Below are 19,601 nucleotides of genomic sequence, written 5' to 3' on the forward strand. Positions count from 1 at the left end.
GTTTGTGCGAGAAAATTAAGTTGTTTTCTCAAAAGTCGATGACGGTACTCTCACAAACAAGTGACATAACAATCAATACCTGCTCCCAAGAGAAGATAACTCTGCAATACGCAAAGACGGAATAGCCATAAGTCTATCAGTTCTCTGCCAAGAAGTCTACCCAGAAATCTACTGTATGATACTTTTTCTGCGAAGTTTTTGTAATATGTTGAAATTATCAACTTGTTTAACTACTCAGGTATATTCATGATTATTCTTCATCAAACTATAATCAGGTAAACAGTATGAAAATGCTATGCTTCAAATTTGTTTTGTTACAAGTTGCAAAGGAAATTAAACAAAGAAGTCTGGCTTTGTTAATTTTTATAAAATGTACCAGCAGGAGTGTATTTGTTCTTGTAATCCTTAAGCAAGAAGCCCATGATACCATTCTTTTTAAAAAAGGAAACTTTCTTGAATGTCAATAAAAAAGATATATCATTCAAGTTCATATAAATGCATATATATTAAGTATATATATTTCAAAATGAGAGAATAATTTGTGTACAGATCATTGAAGATTTAGTTTTTCCTCTACAGTACGTGAACTCCGAGGTCATGTGACACTCAGCATGCATCTGCAGTGATAACCATTAGACAGTGAAAGAACAAGATATTTCATAACAAATGTTATCTGTTCTTATAATACCGTAAAAGTCATTAATTCTTTAATTTACAAAATGTTATCAGTACTGATGTTTAACACAGATTTTATCAGTTCGTATATGTATGAAAATGTTTTCGGTTGTAATATTTTCTATCGTTTGGAAATGTTATCATTTCTTAGATTTCTATAGATGTTATCAGTTCCATATTTCTAAAGATGTTATCAGTTCCATATTTCTAAAGATGTTATCAGTTCTAAGATTTTTGAAAATGTGATCAGTTTTAAGATTTCTGAAAATGTTAATCACTTCTACTATTTTCTAAGGATGTCATGAGTTCTTACACTTCTAAAGATGTCGTCAGTTTTTTTGTTTTTAAGAGGTTGTTTCTAAGTTCTAATAATTTTAAAAGGTGGTTTTAGTTCTAAGATTTTTTAGAGATGTTACAAATTCTTATATTTCTGATGATGTTAACACAGATGTCACAACATGTTTTTGTTCTAGTTAGATTTACTCCATTGTACCCTCGTTGCCATTACCACCGATGTCACTCTCTGTTACAGTGTACATGTACCCGTTAAAACATTTTTAATGTTATGTACGCTTGGCATGGGTGATGTTTATCAGTATTTTCAGAGACTTTTTTTCTCTGTATTTTTTAATTGGTGTTATCAATGAAATGTGGAAAATGTTGCCATTTTTGTTTGCAACTCTTAACTGCTTACAAGAAATTATAAACTGTATGTATCTAGCTTCAGTGCCAGTTCTTGTCAATTTGGTCGTTAAAAGACATTTTAGAACACTGCTAGGATTCATGTAGTTTAACCATTTGGTGGAATCATTCATTTGCCATTTTTCCTTCATTACTATATCATTAGAATAGCAGTACATTTGAAGGTCATGTCCAGAATCAGTGACCTTGATTGAGTCCACTGTCTGTCCGTTCAGAAATATTGTCTTTGTAAATCTGAGTCAAATCTGAGTAATGTCACACCCTTACAAACAACAGTAAATAACTTAGTTTTGGTCCGTCGAACTTTGAAACGTTTGCTTCGTATTGCTGAAGGTCAACAAAACTTTTAGATATTTTCATCAATTTTAAAATTAAGTCATAGGTATACAGACTTGACACAACATTAATCCCATAATACATATGGACTAATGGACTAAGTGGGATGGATGGAAAACAACTTAAAGTTAACCCCAAAATACGTAAGGTTAATTGGACTAAGTGGAATAGATAAAAAAAATAACTTAAAGTTAACCCAAAATACGTAAGGTTAAATGGACTAAGTGGAATATATAAAAAAATAACTTAAAGTTAACCCCATAATATGTATGGTTAAATGGACTAAGTGGAAAAGATAAAAAAAAAAAAACACTAAAAATTAACCCCATAATATGTATGGTCTAATGGACTAAATGGGATGGATAGGGAAATGACAGAATTAATGCATAAGCCGTAACGAACATGAGTAAAATAGATAGAGAAATAGCTTAACAATAACATAATAATAGGCAAGGCCAATCAGACTTCAAAAGTAACCTCATATCAATGAATACGTTAATGCATTTAAATGGAAACTAGAATACGGAATGCTCACTGCATGGAAAATAACCTAATGCTAATTTATCCTTAGACAAGACACTATATTTGAGGAACGGAAGTATATATAGGACACCGATAAAGATATCTTGAAATTTGAAGGCTTGCGGTAAGCTGTTTGATTGGTTTCAAGTAAAAACTTTACCAATCACTAGGCTGATACCTGTCCCTTTGAGGATTAGCAAGGAGCTGTACTCAACTTAAAAGCCTATCTGTTTCACCTTTATGCTTCCTTTGACCTTCACCTGAGACATCACTCTGGCCGAGACTTTTATCATTCACAAGGTGTCTCTTAAAAGGCCTTCAATTTTGTAATCAAATATCCCAAGGGTGTAGAGCAGACATGTATATCGAAAGCAGGACACTCGGATTTTGAAAATTATAGGACAAATATATTGACGTAGGTAACAATGTATTGAGAGATAAACGATACGTTTAGAGTTTTGTGGTACATGTACTTATGACATTGTTCATGATAAAGGCCAAATTATACTTATATCAGCATTATATCAAACACTAGAAAAAAAATATTTTGTATTCAAATTATTTACTTTTGCATATATCAAGTATTATAAAGGCAGAATGATTGTTCTTTCAATTTACATATTGAATATTCATTACAAATTAAGAAGTATTAAATCAAATGTTATTAAAAGTATGTGTTTTGTATGCATATTATATGAAATGTCTATTTTTAGCTCACCTGGCCCAAAGGACCTAGTGAGCTTATGGCATGGTGCGGCGTCCGGCGTCTGTCCGGCGTCAATGTTTTACTTTAAACAACTTCTTCTCAATAACCAAGAGGCCCAGGCTGATGATATTTGGCCAGTAGCATGCTGGAATGAAGGGCTACCAAGATGTTCAAATGAATGACCTTGACCCTTTTTCAAGGTCACAGGGGTCAAATGTCTTGAAATCTTCCAACAACTTCTTCTCAATAACCAAAAGGCACAGGGTACTGATATTCGGCCTGTAGCATGCTGGGACGAAGGGCTACCATGTTTGTTTAAATGAATGACCTTGACCCACTTCCAAGGTCACAGGGGTCAAATGTCTTAAAATCTTCCAACAACTTCTTCTCAATAACCAAAAGGCACAGGGTACTGATATTGGGCCTGTAGCATGCTGGGATGAAGGGCTACCAAGTTTGTTTCAAATGAATGACTTTGACCAACTTTCAACCTAATGTCCTTGTTCAACATTCAAGGTCACAGGTGTCATATATTTAAATCTTTTAATAGGTTCTTATGAATCAAACGCTGATATTCTGCCTGTAGCTGTTATTTAGTCCACTCTTAAGATTACAAGTGTGAGATTATACCAGGGGAGCGATGCAGGCCCATTGGGCCTCTTGTTTTTAATGTGTTGTGGTGCTGTTATTACGTATAAATATGCAATTTAATGGAATGAAAACCTATCATGATGTTTATCGATTGGTGAAACTATGTCAGGTTGTTTATTTGATTGGTGAAACCCATTCAGGGTGATTATTAGATTGTTGAAACCCTTTCAGGGTGTTTATTTGATCGGTAAAACAATTGGTTACATGTAGATTATGTAGATAACTTGCCAAATCTGTTAGAATTTTATACATAACAAATGAACAAAAAGGTTTGTATTATCATGGTTGGGTTGATATATTATGGTTAGTCAAACAGTTCTATTTTATTGTACCACAATTTGGCCCTGAAAATTTATAAATATGGAACGCTTAGCTACATTTTCCTGGTGATGTTTTTAAATTTTGGTGAAGAGTATCCTTTTTTCAGCAAGGTACTTTGAAATGCATAATTGTCACTTTGTTACCCCTAACCCACATCTGCTTTCTGTTTTACATTTGAGATGTGGATAGTTGTGTACCTGTATGCTGCCCAATGCCAATATTGTCAGCTAATATTAAGTAATGTGTGCATCGGGACCACACACTAGGTTTTAAATGATTATTTATTTAATTGTAAATTGTGACGTTTTCGAAGTAGCAGTGTTAAGTTTTCACATTCGTTGTTGTCATGGTATTTTGTTAATAAGTTAGATATGTTATGAGAATGGTTTTTTATAACCAGAATAAAAATAGAAGTAAATTTTGTTGCAAACAATTTGATGTTGTTTCTGCTTCATGGCAGCACAGTTTATGTTATAATGTATATTGATATAATTTATGTAATCATTAATTAATAAAAAAACCTCTTTGGTTCAACTGTTTTGTGACTATTGTTTCTCAGATGAAGTGAGGAGTGGATAGATTATGCCTGTCAGGTCCATAACTATGAAAGAATAAGTGGCTTGAAATCCGAAAGATATCAAAACACAAATCTGTATTTCTTGACTCCGATGTCCATATCATACTCCAGGATCTGCATGGGAAGTTGGTAGTTGTGTCTCTAATAATGTAATCCTTGTCTGAAAACACTTTAATCACTTAACCAAAAGAAACCCTTTACCTATACAATCAAAGAAACCCTTTACCTATACAATCAAAGAAACCCTTTCCCTATACAAACAAAGAAACCCTTTACCTATACAAAGAAACCATTTACCTATACAAACAAAGAAACCCTTTACCTATACCAACAAAGAAACCCTTTACCTATACCAACAAAGAAACCCTTTACCTATACCAACAAAGAAACCCTTTACCTGTACAAACAAAGAAACCCTTTACCTATACAAACAAAGAAACCATTTACCTATACAAACAAAGAAACCATTTACCTATACAAACAAAGAAACCATTTACCTATACAAACAAAGAAACCCTTTACCTATACGAAGAAACCCTTTACCTATACCAACAAAGAAACCCTTTACCTATACCAACAAAGAAACCCTTTACCTATACAAAGAAACCATTTACCTATACAAACAAAGAAACCCTTTACCTATACCAACAAAGAAACCCTTTACCTGTACAAACAAAGAAACCCTTTACCTATACAAACAAAGAAACCCTTCACCTATACAAAGAAACCCTTTACCTATACCAACAAAGAAACCCTTTACCTATACCAACAAAGAAACCCTTTACCTGTACAAACAAAGAAACCCTTTACCTATACAAACAAAGAAACCCTTTACCTATACCAACAAAGAAACCCTTTACCTGTACAAACAAAGAAACCCTTTACCTATACAAACAAAGAAACCATTTACCTATACAAACAAAGAAACCATTTACCTATACAAACAAAGAAACCCTTTAACTATACAAACAAAGAAACCCTTTACCTATACAAAGAAACCCCCTACCTATACAAAGAAACCCTTTACCTATACAAACAAAGAAACCATTTACCTATACAAACAAAGAAACCCTTTACCTATACGAAGAAACCCTTTACCTATACCAACAAAGAAACCCTTTACCTATACAAAGAAACCCCCTACCTATACAAAGAAACCCTTTACCTATACAAACAAAGAAACCATTTACCTATACAAACAAAGAAACCCTTTACCTATACAAATAAACCCTTTACCTATACCAACAAAGAAACCCTTTACCTATACAAACAAAGAAACCCTTTACCTATACAAACAATGTTCTATAGCTGAATCTGCTAGATACTAAACCAAGTCATATATAATTATCTGAACTTCTTGCTACCTCTCTTAGTACCCTTAAATCAGGGTTACACATATACTGTGACGGTATATGCCACTCTTTTAACCACCATATCCCATACCAAAACTAAAGGAGCATCTTTCTTCAGCTACTCCAAGGCCGAACGGCGATATAAACTTACGACAGGAATCCTAATTTTGAACAGATTGATGAAGCATGGACAGTTTTATGGCCGACATTTGGAAAGGTTCTAATTTTTTGTGTGATAAAAAAAGTAGATTTAAAAAACACAACTTTTGCTAATTGGTGTTTCTTGTTTTGTTGTCACTACCCTGGTTCTTGCGTTGAGGACGTGACATTACTGTAATTTCACCTGTTTATGCCTAGAGGTTGCATTGTCGTCGATGTAGCAGAAGGCGCTTGTGGATCATCCGGTTGTGTTATCTTTGTAGTTTTTAAAGGTCTTCAGTTCGGTATTCTCTTTGTTTTCTTATTAAAATTAAAAATTGCCATATCATTTTAGGGGGCTGTTGAAAATTTATTTTTGGGAAATATCAACAAACAACCTTCTTGAAATTCCATCTGGTCATTTATTTTAATGAATATAGGACAATTACAGTCGTGTTCATACACAACAACAGTTTTCAGTATAAATTGATATGTAAATATTAAAGCATCGATTATTTCAAATAATTGACATTTCTGATTTACATCTTGAAAGCTTACATAAAACAATCAAAGTTATCCAATTTAAACATAATGGAGGAGCCACGATAATAAAACCAACGCTGCCTCCTTAAAATAGTCCAACAACAATATATATAGTCAAGCCACATTCCTTCTCTGTAGCCTAGGTAACCCAGCCTGTTTGTTTTCAACAATTTAGTTACATTGAGAGCAGTCTGGAATACGGAAAAAATACCAATCTGTCCCTCAAAGATATGTGTAGATAGCTACTCAAAAGTACAATCCAGCAGCTGGATTAACGGGACTCGACATTGTTGCAGCATTTCCATACCCTCCCTTTTAGTGAATTCATATTCTCGAGGAATAATTGATACACTGCTCAACCACGAAAATGCCCATTCGTAAAGAACAACAGAGATTTACATGTTTTTTTATGTTTCTGCCATAGCGCACATATGCTTTACCACTCTCAACACCTGCAATGAGTAACAGACACACTGATTACCATTTTTTTTTTTAAACCAAGGCTGATATAAAGGCTGAAAGCGTTAAAGTTTGCTGAACAATTACCAAGTTTATACTACAGTAAAATGATAATGTTTTTCTGATTGTTTTTGTCTTGCCAAAAAAACTTAACACTGGCGCTACAATATCTTTTTACTTTACAAATCAACCTGATGTTATTTTAAAGTTTTCAAACTGGCCATTGAGTCCTGTTAAGAAAACTGAAGCATTTCACAGAAATTCTACAAAAAACATAGAATTCACAAATTACCCCTGAAACATTTGAGGTTTGTAAGTGAGCTAAGAAGAAGCATTGTGAGGGATTTTATAACATATGACAGAACTAGTAAGTATTGCATGATGTGTATGGTAGGACAGTGTAAGTAACGCAGGGCAATAAATATAAGATGGTAAAACAACTATCGCGTAGAAAAGTACATATGTATGAGTTTCTTTTAAATTAGCACGAGCATCGTCATGTCTTGTTTAATACACAAGCATCGTCATGTCTTGTTTAATACATAAGCATTCATGTTTTGTTTAATACACAAGCATTCATGTTTTGTTTAATACACAAGCATCGTCATGTCTTGTTTAATACATAAGCATTCATGTTTTGTTTTATACACAAGCATTCATGTTTTGTTTAATACACAAGCATCGTCATGTCTTGTTTAATACACAAGCATCGTCATGTCTTGTTTAATACACAAGCATTCATGTTTTGTTTAATACACAAGCATTCATGTTTTGTATGCAGTGCAACTGGTCTTGCAGGGTGATCTTAACACTCCAGCATATAATAAATTGAAAACATGCTTCTTTACGGTAAAATCCGAAGGTTCCGGAGGTCCAACCGTCAATCATCAGTGCAGTGTTCGTATAAGGTTTGTGTGTGTTTGGTTCTTTGACGTCTCGACGTCCTCAGTAAAAGATGGAACATATATAGACACTCTTAATGTTGGATAGAAGTAGGTTGTAACACAGGGACCTGAGAATTTGTTACAGCTATATTTGAACCTAAACTAAGGTGTTTACAGTAATGTTGCACGTTTGGGGGGTTTAGATCGATTTTCGGTAAAAATGCCACCCCTAATGATCATATTCTCAGGTCCCTGTAGGTTGTAATACACAAACGTAACCAAATGAATAGCACGACTGATAATTCGGCTGTTGATGGTGACAGAGTGCGCAGTGCATTCTTATAAACATTATATGTTTTCAATAGTATTCGGGGAAAATGGCGTTTGAACGGTTTCCAACTTGGAGCCTTCATGTTGCCTGCTTAAAATCCTTACATACTATTTCTTTGTTCCGTTAAAGTCACCTTCCATAATAAATTAGCACAATAAATCAACTTGTTCATTTGAATGCCTTTGGATATAATAAGATGGAGTTGCAACAAGAACAGATCACTACTCCTTGAAAAAACGATGTCATAAAATCATTGTATAAGCTATACCCGAGCAGCGATTTCAACGTTAGCACCTTATTGTTTACCAGTAAACTTGATTACACAAATCAGTCAATTATCAAGAGATGACTATGAGTGGAGGTGTCTGATTCCAAGTCTTACGTAAAGCCCTCGGTTTTCTCGAACACCGGTATAGGTTCCAGTATCGGAGCTACACGTGAGCCACCTTTAAATGTCATGTTTATCTGGCGTTTTACACTCTCTAGAGCGTTGAATCGTGCTGGCCACATCTTCATGGATTCCTGCAAAATAAAAGGAAAGCTTTATTTCGAGTTATATGCTAATTTATAATTTTTATGGAGAAAAATATTAGAAAATGAAACAAAGGAAAGTTTTGTCCAAGAATTAATACAATGTACATGTACGTTATCACGCTCAAAGACACTGAATTTAAATACTAGTATATATTTTGAATTTAACTGTGGCTAGTAATTAGTGCCTTTAAAAATACTATATGATGCAATATTCACATGATCTGAATTAAATAATAACAGAAGGTAAACTATCCTTTTAATAAACAATGTTATAAATAATGACAGCGGAAAATGTTGGCGATTGCTTAACGATTGAACTGAAGAAAAGATAACAAGTGTTTAACGGCTGAACAATGAAAGAGTAACAATTGTGAAATGTTACCGAAGTGACGATTATATCCCCGTAATGCAGCTATTAGGTGCCATACGACAGACTCAACATCACTAGACCTCATGATGCAATTTGATGATAAAGTCTAGTATGAACAAGTTTAATGGTCGCCATCAGGATCTCGCAGGGAAATAAGCTTTATCTTTGTGTGATATGCAAGTCGGTATTTATGAATATGCTCATAAGAGTGCCGTTTGTTTTTGTTGTCACTACCCGAATTCTCGATGTGAGGACGTGACATAACTTAGATTTGACTTAGATTTATATGGCGGGTGTTGTCGATGAAGCAGAAAACGTTAACCCTTCCGGAACACCTGGTCTCGTCATTCTTACTCCACATCTTTCATTTGTTCATATTTTTCAATGGTTTTGTTCATTTGAGTTCTAATTATAGTTGTGTTGACACTTTGACATTCTCTAAATGTTTGTGTTAACATATAGTGTATTATGTAAGGGAGGTATTAGTGAACGTATGATTAACTTTATAACTCTAAATGTCTGTGTTAACATATAGTATATTATGTAATGGAGGTATTAGTGAACGTATGATTAACTTTGTAACTTCCCTTGAATTATGAACATATGATAAGTCGCCAAGACTTACAGAAGTTCCGGGTCTTTTATCGGGTGACGGTGCCGGACTCGGGGTCACAACAACCTTTGGAACACTCTTGGGAACCCTCTTTGGCCGCTCTAGGTTGGGGTTATAATCTGGGTTATACTCGTACACGTGGTTGTAATTGTGTGACTGGTAGGGTTTGGTGCCCTTGTATCCGGTCGTCGTGGGTTTGTATTCCTTCATCTTATATTCAGTGTTTTTAGGCACATACGCCTTGGGTTTGTAACCTCCAGTCGTTGTACTTTTGTATGGCTTTACCTTGTACAATCCGGATTTTGAATCAAAACTAGATTTATTAAAATCCGTGATCTTCGTTCCTGCAATTAGAAAAGAAAAGGTTATTATACTTAAATATAAAATATTCAATATTTACAGAATTCTTCCCCTAATTCTGAATTTTAACGAGCACATAACAGAATATAACATATGGATGATGCATAGAAATGGCCTTTTGGCTGTACTTTTCTAGCTACAAATTAAACTAGCTAATCACGATGGTTAATAACCCGATATTCGTTTGTTTTCGCGATCATGGCCATTTTATTTCCCTCGGGTTTTCAATTGCAAAACGAGCAAAATTAAAAGCTGGTTGTGTTTTACCTAATAGATTACTTTAACGTGACACGAATACGTAAGAATAAGAGCTATCTTCTGGACCATATTTATATATTAGAGTTAGCTACCGTTGCACTTTTAATTAGCAGTATTTAATGGTTCAGACTTACCTGAATGTTATAAAGGTATATTTAGTGTAGTGTCCTTATCACCAGTGACGTCATTTACAAACGTCCTATTACACAATTTATTTCAGTTTCGTTTCGTTTTTTTGTGAAACTCTTTTGGAATGAAATAATCATGTAGTGTGCATCCTTAACAAAGTTTGTTTTAAATCGCCTGACATCACCACACATTCCGTTGTTTACATGTTACTTATGTAAACAGTTACCAGCTACGTGACATACCGTTTGATAGTACCTCTATAATTAGCACGCGGTAGCAATTAACTAACGCAATGACATAACAGTATCTGACTTCGAGATTTAAAAAATAATTACTCATATGATACATGTTTGTCTTACTATGAAACATTAACTCATTCACCCCTGAAGACACATTGTAACTCTTCCAATTCAAATATTGGAAGAGTTCATTATGGAATTTCGGGGGTGAATGAGTTAAACTAATTACACTCAAGCATTAGGACTATATCATAATGATAGCATAATGTGCGAAATTTCTATTTCGCCCTATGAATATATAACAATTCTTCAAAGCACTGTGTATACAATGATCTGAGACTACAACAGAGGCATGATAAAATATTCAAAGTAACGTACAGTCTCTACTTCATTTTGTAGTAACTACATGTAGTTTTTGAAAAAATGTGTTTTCAAAGAGACATTTAGAACGGATTTCACGGATTTCCTGAAAACAGTAAACGTCGCGACTGAAGTTCAATGATACCAGATACATTATACAGGTATTAAACTACACTATAGAATCCGGGTACAAAGAAAAGATAAACATTTAAAAAATTGATAACGTTGTATCTAACAAACAAAGGACTATATTTTACTACCATCATCAACAAAGCATAAAGATTGCGTCATTTCTTCTTTGAAGCAACAAACGCCGTAAAAAGCAAATGCAGTAATAAATATACACTCACGTATGTATAGGGAACGTTAATAAAGTAATAACACATGTTCAACTTATGCTGTGTTTACTTTTCCCTTTGGGTCTTTTTCATTCTATAACTTATACTGACGATAAAAAATAGATGTTCATATTTTACAGTGAATATAGCAGGTGTAACATTGGGTTAATAGTACATTTTAGGAGAGGATCATTCGAAAGATTTATAACAACCTGGAAGAACGTATTATGCCAAAATTAACCATACAAACGACATCATAAGGACCAAAACATAAATATCATACAAGTAGCATCGGCGAGTCGAGATATCTATAATAGTGTTATATATTTCGGCTGCATTGCACTAAGCCATACTAGTGGACAGAAGTGTACTTAGAGTCGTGCACTTCGGGTCGTGCACTTAGAGTCGTGCACTTCGGGTCGTGCACTTAGAGTCGTGCACGATCGGGTCGTGCACTTAGAGTCGTGCACTTGACTTCTGTTTATATTACTTCTATACAGTATTCTTGCACAATAATTGCACAATAAAACACTGTTATCATTATCATTCTGACACTTTTTATCTAATTTATTCAATGCTTGCCTTTTATGGAAATTGATCCTAATTGTGACTTCACAATGAAAACAATCGAATGACGTTGCTTTTAGGTATAACGGACATAATATAAATAACGCTACATAACTTCTATTGGCAACTATTTCATACGCAAATGTATCTCTAATCGTTGTCTGTGAATTTATTGCATCTTACTCGATGACTAATTAATCGTCCCCCAATAAACATCATTGTCCTTCAAACGTGTTAGACTCCCTAACCTTAGCGCCTTTTCATTCTCTAACGATCTTCGCTTGTCTATGCTAAATATTATCATCACACAATATTTAAATTCATCTTCTATCTAGTTACTCAGGAATATGTATATACTCACCCATGATCCGAATACCAGACATATTCGAATATCCTCTCTCTAGATCCTACAATCCTGTTAGGTATATTCACCTCCAGAGACAAAATAGCATGCTGCTTTATAAATACCACGTAATTATTTAACCTGTTCACATCAGTGCTTGTAAGATTTCCCCTTACACTTAAACATGCTTTGATTTTCCTGGTCAGTGTGAATATTCAGTCCAACTGTCCTAACAATGCAATAAATCACAATAAGATAGAGTATATCAAGTCCTGTATTATCTATTCGACCAACTACACGTGGTAGGACGTCACGGACCACACGAGGGCACTAATTTATTAGCATATTCGATCTTTGTGTTTCAGGTAAAATATTAATGTACGAGGACCGAGGATCCAGGCCGAGGGTACCCGGTCTGTGAGTAGAAACTACAAGCGTTACGGTTCAGAAGGGGGTTTACAAAGAACTCTTTTGTACCTGAAATTAAACCTCGGAGCCAGAAATAAACGATACTTAATGCAACTTGCTCTTTAATTAAGTATAGTCAGCTTAGCAAGTTTCACGATAGGAAAATTGTATGCTGCACCGACAACGTGAATTGTATATGCCTGGTGGTAGTTTTGCACGATCTGAAAGTGTGTTGTTCAATTAGCTATGTATCACAAAGTGATATAAAATTCTGGAATATTTACTACTACTTGACAAAATTGAGCGGTTAAGGTTCTAGACAACAGCATCCTCGAAAGTTTTCGGGTATTCAATCACTCATTGATTTACAACTTATGAAATTCTACAAACGTGATCAATTCCTCCAGCCATAAAAAGTCGACAAAGCCTAGTCAACCTAATGCAAGTAACCTAATGCTTAAATGTTCTTTTTTCCCACTCAGAAACAAAAAGAAAAAAATCATCAATTAAATCTATCACACCGGTAACAAAAAAATATTATTGAGCTAAAACATTATTAGTTACATATTGTTAGACAGATATACATTGATGTATATTGTTAAGGTGAAGCTAGATAGCTCGACCTTCATCGAATCGACTTCGATTCGGTAGGGTGCTGAGGTACGTGTCTCCATATACCGCTGGACTGATTAATGGGGTCGATCGGTTGGGGTACGATCGATAATAACGGGACAACAGTACGATGAATCACTCTCAATCGTGTCTCTTGTCCGAATTGTTCTGTCAGAGGATTTCAAAGCTGGTTTAAACATGAACGATTTTATTTCTTTTCTGTAATAGAAATGTCACGACCTTACAGAGAAAGTGTTTTAGGGAGACTACATCGATCTTATACATTACGAAACAAGTGTAAGAAGTGATCTCCATTATGACTTGCCCTATAGCTACTAGCACACATTCTGGTATTAAATCAATGCGTGTTTCTGTGGCTAAATACCAAAAAATGTCAGTATACATTTCTTTTATATTTGCATTAGTGTAACTAACTTGACATTGAAAATAACTACTAAAATATATGTCCTCTAGATTATTTGGAGAATGTTAGTCTAAGCATGTAACATAAGTGATTATGCTTAAATATCAAATATTTTAAAACATTTTTTAGACCAGGACATCAAGGACATCTCGACGGTAGATAGATACATATTTGTTTATTGTACATACTGGTTTATGTGTACTTCATGTTTATATGTGCTTTGTTAAAATTATTTGATACATTTCATTTATAATGTATATGTTATTAGCTTTTTATTATTAATCAATAAAATAAGACCATACAATAATACTAATAAGACTGATTTATTTCTGTCCGCAACACTGTAACTGTAGCGTGTACATTGTATGTAAATACCTGAACAATAAATTAAAATGAAGTTTAAACTGGTGCATTCACACAAAAAAACCCAAAAAACACAAAAAAAACCCGAGTACAATACTATCTACCTCACTAAGGTCAGTTTGGATGTTTTGAGATTATGACGAGAAAATGTATCTATATTCAGAAGTGACAGGAAATTACGAGCCTACCTCGTTAAAAGCGCATCTGAAAAACATTACCTGGTACTAGTTAAAATGATTGAACACCGTCAACAATACTAACGTTCGAGGAAAACCGAGTTTGGATGACGTTCATCTCGTTAGTTTAGAATGATAATTAAAAAACCTTTCTAGACTTTGAAGGGGGACGACTGGAAAAGCTGAGTAACATTGAGTGGAATTACACTTTAATGATGAATATTTCGTTGCGCTATATTGCATCCTGTTACAATATATTATCGCTTGGTGTATTGGGTTTATATTCGTATCTCAATAATTTAAATTATGATAAACGAGCTACGACCCGTTTTTCATGTATTAGTACGTAGCTTCATAATTGATCTTCTATGTAATCTTGATATATAATCTTAAATTTGCTAATAGACATTATAAAATTTGGTTTGAGGATTGAATAAAAAAAAATAAATATAACATGTAACTAACTTGTCAAGACGTGTCTGTGATACTCAGTTTAAATGATGATGTAACGTTTTCTTCTTAAGATGCGTAAAGCGTGGGGTCGTTATAGTTTGTAAGTAGCTTCCTGGGATCAAGCATTACCAATTTGCAAAAAATGGCAAAGACCTACCTTAAAGTAAGCATGTAACAAGCTGTCAAAGTCTATCAGGTTTTGAACAAATTGATGACATTTCCTATTTTTCTAGGTCATATTCCTCAAATGCATAAAAAGATCTTACTTCAAACTACTTCTAACTTAAATATTTGGCCTACAGCATGCTATGGTCAAAGGACTTTGCAGTTTATTCAAAGGAATGACCTTGATGCACTTTCAATGTTAAAAGGGTCAAATGTTTAATTATCTCTGAATAGCAAAACGGTCTAGGATTACGAATATGATTTGCTGCATGATTGTGTGAAGGACCAAAAAGATTTGCAAATGAACGACCTTGGTCCATTTTAACGTCAAAATGTGTTAAATTTTATGATTTCTTTGATTTTTTAAAGAAAACTAGAACATCATATTTGACATGCAGAGAAAAAGGGGCTTTCGAATTTGTAATATGAATTTCTTTGACTCCATGCATTATACAATGATGCTTTAAGGCCTGAAGCTTACTGGTATGAATAGACATATAGTTTGTCCGAATGAATAATCTTAGTCACTCTCCATGTTTGTTCAAATGAATGACCTTGATTAACATGAAGGTCGTATGAATAAAATAGGACATTTTCCAAAAAAGAAGAAAAAACGTCCAGGAATTTTCCATGTAGAGTTCTCCTGCTGATTCCAAAGTGTGTTCAATATATTTGAACTTGACTCACTCTGAAGGTCACAGAAGTGAATAACAGTTCAACGAAGATAGATACAAGGTAATTGGAACTGTTGTATATGTAGGTATAAGGTTCTGGAAATTTCATGGAAGGGGGTAGAATTTGTTGGTGGTATCGAAGCTCTGTGAAGCAGCTGCTAATCAAACAGTGCTACACATTTGGCATCAGACATACTCTTACAATAACTGGCCCTTTTTCTTCTAAGCAATTGACGAAAAGGTCAACAGACACGTCTTGAGAAAAGGAACATAAATCTTAACGAAAGTGATGTTAGTGATCTGTTGACATTGTGAACAGGTATAAAAGATATCATAAAAATTGTAATACATATCAAGTGAAGTACAGTGTAGTACACCGGGTATGTCTACAATACTAGAGGCCATATACGTGAGTACAAACATGTTGGAGATAAAAGCCAAATGAATGTCTCAACACGTATAAGTCGGAATCAGTACACCAAGCCCTTATAGCAAATAATTCAGAAATTAAGACACACTGTAAAAAATAAAGCGAAATCTGTTTTAATACACCACAAAAGGGAAGGTTCAGAAGTAGTCTCTTAATATAGTACTTATAGAGTAAACAGCTTTGGAGCCTGTTAAGAGAAGGTACTGTTCAATAGTACAGGGTTGATCTCTCGAACCACAAGTCCAAACTAGATATGAACTGGAACATTGATATAATATTACTAGGAACATCAGTAAAATAGTATATATAACACGAAAAATTGCTCACACTTACTTTCGATTTCTCATGTAATGAAAAAATGGGACCGTTATATTGACACATATCATCAGTACAGTACCGGTTATAAGTATATTATGGTTAACACATACTTTGTATATACAGTGTACTTACCCATCATTCTCTTCGACATGGTGATTGTATGTTGTGTTGGTAATCAGAGAAATAAAGTCTTGTTTTGTTGTTATAATCAGTAAAGAAAGTGTTATCCGTTCTTCCTACGTCCAATCAAATTGTCACATGTTTCACATTCCCTTTACTTTCAACTTCTTTAATTCCATATCGTACAAGTCCAATGTGTTTCGAACTTTCTGTATATCCATGTCAACCATTCAATAATCCACAAGTCCAATAGTTTGTAAATATGCTACAAGACATGGTTAGGTTATAAGTCACGACGTTCCATGTTAAGATCTGTTCGTGACGTTCACGACTACACGCAACTATACGTATGTAGGTGAAGTATTTCTTATCCGTAATTGTCTGTTCAAACAAACGTCGAAGTCTGTGTCATAGGTATGATTAAAAAAAAACCCAACCATACCTTGTCTTCAGGACAGATTAAATCAGACGGATATACATGCACTTGTTACTTTGTATCTACATAGCTCAGAATGTATTGTGAGATGGTTTAAATTGAGAGAACAATTCATCAAGATTCATAAGACATTTAAATACATTTTGTGATAATATTATGTGTCATTAACATTTCCTACAAACACTAGCAAGCTGACAAATAATCCTATGGATTTCATAAAGGCAACATGGGGTATACATCAACATCACAGATATACAACAATACCTATACAATCCGATATGAATCTTTATACAATAACCCACCAAACAAATCTTCTTTACATGATAATGAATTACTATGAAATTGATAATTTCAAAGAACGTTATACACACAGCAAACAAAACAGAAAAATTCAACAGGTGATCAATGTGAACTCCCTTTTTAGCCTCAATTCAATGATCGATCGATTAGCCTACTGGATATTTAAGTGGTTATATCAAATTACGCGATCTTGCGTCAAACCCAGGTACAACCTGGAGGTAGTATGTGTATTGGAGGCGTACACACGTATTGTGGAGACTTGTGTCTAAGTAAACATTGCACATTTAAAGGCACAAACTCATAACTAGTATCGTCGACATACCTCGTTGGTTACTATCACGACACGAGCTGTAGTTCTGCGAGTTTTACCAAACATGTCTTCAACAGGAATGTCCCTCTAAATCATATTATAGGGGTTCAGCAACTCTACCATGCTAAATGTATTTTGCTTCTATTAAATTGTTAAATTATCTTTTTTTTTGGCCTTTAGCTTAAATTTCTATGTTACGAGACATGTCCAGCGCACTTTTCCCGTATTTCCGTTGTTTACTTACCAACACTAGGTCTACAGTGCATGCCACTATATAGCTACTTGTAGACCGCGAGTTCATGCGAGCTCTTAAATTTTGGTAAATTATTGTTGTCCGTACGCTTTAAAGAATTTCCATGGTTATTGTTAAAAAATCAAAATTATATCATAGGCGTAATTTCGTAATTAATTGTAATAACTTTGGACCCTTTTCGAAAAACAAAGCTCCCTTCATACTAGCAGTTTTTTCCAACTATTTGCCATGAAAACAATTGTATCCTACACAATCTCAACGACTTAAAAAAAAAAGAAGAAGGAAGCACATTTTTATATAAAATATAATTTAAATGAAATTTTTACCGTTTTTCTTCTCTCCAAAATATTTTTTGTCTAATCATTGAACTCATATATCGATAAATAATTACTAGAAGTATAACATAAGACTGTGCCTTTTTAAGTTGATGAACAAATTAAAACCAAACAAAGTACACACCTAGAGCACCCTACTTCCATTTCGTTCATTGAGCACTCATCAGTGTTATTAAATATCAAAATATTTTTTAATTTACCTCAATAAACACTTGTTTCCACGGATGTAATAAATCTAAGTGTTATATCTAGCCAGGAACATAGTCCTTTAAATATTCAAATATAGTTAGTTTGATACATTGTATGGGTAAATACGCGCATTGGAGCGAATACACACAATACCAATACAAAATACACGAACAGGACCTTCCTCCCACAAGTTAACATAGAGTTCAATCCTCGGCACATAACTGTTAGCACGCCCCAATAATACCCCAACCCTTACATACTATATATGTTACTTACTCATTTTTTAATTAAGTCTTTTAGAAATGATGACAATGGAATTTATTAGTCATAACAACTAAACTCTATATGAATTGTATCACACATACACAGTTCTGTATTTAAATATTAATACGTTAATTTTGTACAGCTATAAAACTAATAAACAAAAATATACAAAGCGTGCTATCAATTTACAGAAAAAAATCAAAACATGTTGCATTAGAAAAAAGATTGGTATTGACATTAAGATACAAGTATGTAAGTAGGAAATGCAAAAGTAAACGGTACATCGTGAAACACTCGTTTCATTTGAGAGCATCAACTTTGCAAAAACATCGGTTGCCGTCAGTGGCATAACGTGTATAGCCAATAGAAAACAAAAGATTGCCCATTGAATACTGTGTACAGTTGTTGGCCAAAAGTGATTTTTCAAAGATAGAAATCGCTTTAAATCGTGTGTAAATTTAAAACACCTATCATGTCATTTATTAACCGATTTTGAAGGGAGAAAAAAACTTTCACAAAAAATCATAGAAACTACTGCAGTTTCTAACGACAAAGCAATGTATACTTTCATTACCAACTTGTCAAATGACATAGAGTCGAACACACATCTGAACGTATTTGATCCATGAGTAAGTTGACAACGTAAGTATATATATTTTTTTTTATAAAAATCATTTTTATCAGTTAACCAGGAAACGCAATAGAGAATTCAAGTGTGAGGAGGAACTTCATAACTCCTTGATTTGAGCAAACAAAAATTAAAATGTATCAAAACGGAGACATTTTAAAGCACTTCTGATAAACATATGTACTATGGACGTTTTCACCCTAAACCATTGTACGAGTTCATTTACATCAAAATCACATTTACTTTGGAACAATTAATGTATACCAATATGCACCCTCGACATTCCAGGGTTAACCCTTACTTTCGCTCTGTGCAGAAAGCAAGCATGGGCGTAACCCATCGCGTACCGAAGATAGCCAATTTGATGCATATTGATATTCCTATACATATAACAAGTCTTTAAATCTTAAAAAAGTACATATAGTTGTTTATCAA

The 19,601-nt window shown here is 34.0% G+C and overlaps 1 protein-coding gene across 1 annotated transcript; it reads right to left on the reverse strand.

Moving 5' to 3' along the window:
* Window positions 1-6,925: 6,925 nt before the first annotated feature.
* LOC110458120 lies at window positions 6,926-16,965 on the reverse strand. The gene is made up of 3 exons (XM_021509703.1): window positions 16,464-16,965; window positions 9,727-10,058; window positions 6,926-8,719 (listed from the first exon to the last, which is right to left on the reverse strand). Exons 1-3 carry the CDS (start codon window positions 16,480-16,482, stop codon window positions 8,576-8,578), a joined length of 495 nt encoding a protein of 164 aa, XP_021365378.1. The 5' UTR covers window positions 16,483-16,965; the 3' UTR covers window positions 6,926-8,575.
* Window positions 16,966-19,601: the final 2,636 nt, after the last annotated feature.

The sequence above is a fragment of the Mizuhopecten yessoensis genome, unplaced genomic scaffold, assembly GCF_002113885.1.
Source record: "Mizuhopecten yessoensis strain PY_sf001 unplaced genomic scaffold, ASM211388v2 scaffold9431, whole genome shotgun sequence".
Lineage (NCBI taxonomy): Eukaryota > Metazoa > Mollusca > Bivalvia > Pectinida > Pectinidae > Mizuhopecten > Mizuhopecten yessoensis.